This window comes from Priapulus caudatus, unplaced genomic scaffold (genome assembly GCF_000485595.1).
Source record: "Priapulus caudatus unplaced genomic scaffold, Priapulus_caudatus-5.0.1 Scaffold961, whole genome shotgun sequence".
NCBI lineage: Eukaryota > Metazoa > Priapulida > Priapulimorpha > Priapulimorphida > Priapulidae > Priapulus > Priapulus caudatus.
In genome coordinates, this window is record NW_014578022.1 from 98,416 (window position 1) to 101,984 (window position 3,569).

Genomic DNA, 3,569 nt, shown 5'->3' on the forward strand with positions numbered 1-3,569 from the left:
GTGTGTGCGTGCGTGTGCGCGCGCGCGTGTGTGTGCGTGCGTGTGTTTAGTGTGTGTGCGTGCATGCGTGTGTGCGTGCGTGTGCGCGCGCGCGTGTGTGTGCGTGCGTGTGTTTAGTGTGTGTGCGTGCATGCGTGCGTGCGTGTGTGCGTGCGTGTGTGTGTGTGTGTGATGGTGATTCAGTCGCAAATCTGAATACATACATCGCCGATTTGCCAGCTTCTATCGCGTATTGTAGTTCCCTTCTCATTGTATTGTCGTCCAGATCTTGTGTGGTGACCCTAGGCGTAGCCACGGAGTATTTATGCCGAGTATTTCCCCTTTTAACGCATTGACTGACCATAAACGTTCAATAACGAGCTATGCAGCCAGTCTATAATTAAATGTACAAAAGGTATTCCTTTTTCACCAGACCACTACTAATTTGCCATTACCATATATGGGATTTCAACAGTTGTGTTATAGTATGCAAATGTGTTGACAAAATGCTATCATAATATTCATAGACACATAGACTAATCTTCATGGACATTGCACGCATTACACTGCCCCCATTATACGCGTGAACGCATGCGGCTAAGTAACGCACTAAAATATGCTGCCTGCCTTCGGGGTATGCCTTCGGTGTATGAACCTTATATTTGTAACTCGTACAAATGCTATGCTGCTAATGTATAATTGGTGCCTGTTTTAACAGGAGTCGCGCTCAATCAAGGTCCAGCGTGGAAGGAAAATCGCCGTTTCTCTTTAACATGTTTACGAGATTTCGGTATGGGTCGCTTCACGATGGAAGCAAAGATCATGGAAGAGGTGACCGTCTTCTTGGACATATTCAAGCAAGAGGATCGACACAGCGGCTTCGACGTGCACAACCATCTGACCGTCAGTGTTTCAGCTATCATCAGCTCTCTTGTTTTCGGCAAGCACTTCACACACGACGATCCTTACTTCGTTCGCTTCCTGGATTGTCTGAATAGAATAGCCAAAGCGATCACTCCCGACGCTTCCAACTTCATACCGGGGATCAGCCTGCTGCCAAACAGCAACTTTAGAAGGTACGTACGGAGACGTAAGGAACATACGGAAAGCGTGAAGTTTGATCAAAAGAGCTGTGTGCCCATTACCCTATTGTTTCTCTCATTGACGTCTACGAATAATATCAGAAACGCCATTAATGTCAGAAGCCCAATATGTGGGAGTCGACTCGAAAGCCTAGTGCTACTTTGACCCTTACAGCACTCATTTGTTAGTAAGTTTACTATTCTTGTTTATTTATTCTTTCACGTTATACCTATCATACACCTGCTGTATTGTAACTAAGTTATGTGCTAAATAAAGAATCTTAAAATAGGTTACGACGTTCCTACTGCCATTTAACAGTGTCATTTCAAAACCACGTTTCATGTATAGAATCTCGGGTGGCACGATCGCAATAATATGTCTGCTTGCCGACGTATAGTCTTGCCGTTCGTATGGCCTTAACCTTATTCTCTGCCCACAGGTTTAAAACCTCTTACAACGAAGTGAAGACAGATTTCTTTGAGAAAGAAATAGCCGAACACAAGGCAAGACTAGACACCGAGAATCCTCGCGATTTCATTGACGTCTACCTGACGAAGATGATCGAACTGCGGAAGGCAGGAAAGCAAACGACCTTCTCAGGTTGGCGCCGCCAGGTGTCGCTCCTACACACCAATCACATACACCAAGTATTTGCTGTAAAGAAACATGGAATGTAGCAGAGAATCGTGTGGTGGATGAAGCTATATATAGGGCGGCATCGAAATAAATGAGCGTGGGAGAGAACGATAAGACGAGTAATAGGGGGCGCGCTGGTTCCATTGGCGATACCGAGTCCATCCCATCAAGACGCCCACTGACTCTGGTACGTCCACAGTTAAAAGTTACTCATCCTCACTTGTAATTTATACCATCCAGCACCTTCTTTGTTTACTCATACTCGTTTTGTCATGAACGCACATAGTGTCCCTACCTACCTCTCGCGCTTTCGCCGGCACGTGTACCGGCCTCACTACTGCCGTAAGCAAATAACAGCGAACGTTTATTGTTGGTGCAGAGGAGCAGCTGCTCGTGCTGGTCAGTGATATCTTCGGCGCGGGATCCGAGACCGGAACCACAACCAGGCTAAAATGGGCCTTCCCTAACATGATCCGACATCCAGACAAGCAGAGCAAGGTATAACGCTTAACAACGTAATGCAGCACCTGCAGCAGCCAGCCGGGTCACGACACGTGTGTGCATCAGCACCATGGCTCAGTCCGTCACAGTGGACAGACCCGTCGACCATGGCCTTCATAGAAGTCACAGTGTACCGTTGGGTATACATGTGCAATAAAACCCCACCTTTCACGCCGGATAGGTTCTACTGTTTAGCTATAGGCCTACCTATGATAAAAAAAAATGATAAAGACGAGTTGCCGCCAATTTCACGCCACGCACATTTCTGGTATATTTCTACAGCCTCCCAGTTATATTTGGCTACTACGCCTATGGGTAACCACTGTTTATTTATATTGACTAAATTGATGTTCCCACTAAACTCTCTCTCTCTCGGAAATGAACGGGAAATATAATTTACTAAATTAATTCTTATGAATTACTATAACCACTGTATTTATTGCCCTAGGTTCAAGAAGAGTTGGATCTTGTGGTAGGACGAAGTCGACTACCGTGTCTGAATGACCAGGCTAGTTTGCTCTACACACAGGCCACCTTGCTCGAAGTATTTCGGAGAAGTTCAGTTATTCCTCTGGGAGTCTTTCATGCTGCGGTGAAGGTCAGGAGATATTTTAATAAATTCATTTATTTTTTCAACTCAGAATGAATTCAAACGGGGAACGGTTTATTATCGGGACGCGCGATTAGACCATTTTAGTTTTCTGTGAACCGAGATGTACCGGGAAAATATTTTGTGATTCGGGAATAGAAGTTAAGCGGGATGTGGGAAAGATGCGATTTTAATTACCTATGAGCTGGGAGATTCTTCTTAGGGAATATCTTCTTTAGGTGCATCTGTTTTATGGAAAATCCAAGATTGAATCCACCCACCCGTTTCTTTTTTTATAAAAGTAAACCGTTTGGTTAAATTTATTCAAGGTTTGCTGTGTCATTCAGGGTCATGTCATCAAAGGTAACGCGTTGCTGGCTATTTTACAATCGATGATATTCCAGGATCCATGATGCGATTATTAACGATGCTCTCTTAATTACAACTCTCCAGGAGACAACCTTAGCCGGATACAGAATACCAGAGGGAGCTATCATCGGTCCGAATCTGTGGGGAATCCACCACGACCCCGCGCTCTGGTTAGCTCCAAGAAACGGTATTGCTAGGGTTAGAATGTATAGACAATCCGTCGCACAGCCTGGTCGGGCTAACATGCAGTATGCAAATAACGCCAATAGAGGTATGCATGACATTGCATGTAACCCGTCCGAAAGCTTACCGACAGTGCGAGCGTAAGCAAATCGTAAAAGAAATTAAGAGAGAGAGAGAGAGAGGAAGAGAGAGAGAGAGAGAGAGAGAGAGGGAGAAAGAAAGAGAGAGA

General features: G+C 45.1%; 1 protein-coding gene across 1 annotated transcript in view; it reads left to right on the plus strand.

Annotated features, from left to right (window-relative positions):
• Positions 1 to 3,569, plus strand: part of LOC106814674 (cytochrome P450 2U1-like) — a 7,147-nt gene that overhangs the window by 1,334 nt on the left and 2,244 nt on the right. The window contains exons 3-7 of the mRNA XM_014819019.1: positions 698 to 1,055; positions 1,502 to 1,662; positions 2,078 to 2,196; positions 2,648 to 2,797; positions 3,242 to 3,327. Coding sequence (XP_014674505.1) covers positions 698 to 1,055; positions 1,502 to 1,662; positions 2,078 to 2,196; positions 2,648 to 2,797; positions 3,242 to 3,327 — 874 coding nt within the window. The remainder of the gene's footprint in view (positions 1 to 697; positions 1,056 to 1,501; positions 1,663 to 2,077; positions 2,197 to 2,647; positions 2,798 to 3,241; positions 3,328 to 3,569) is intronic.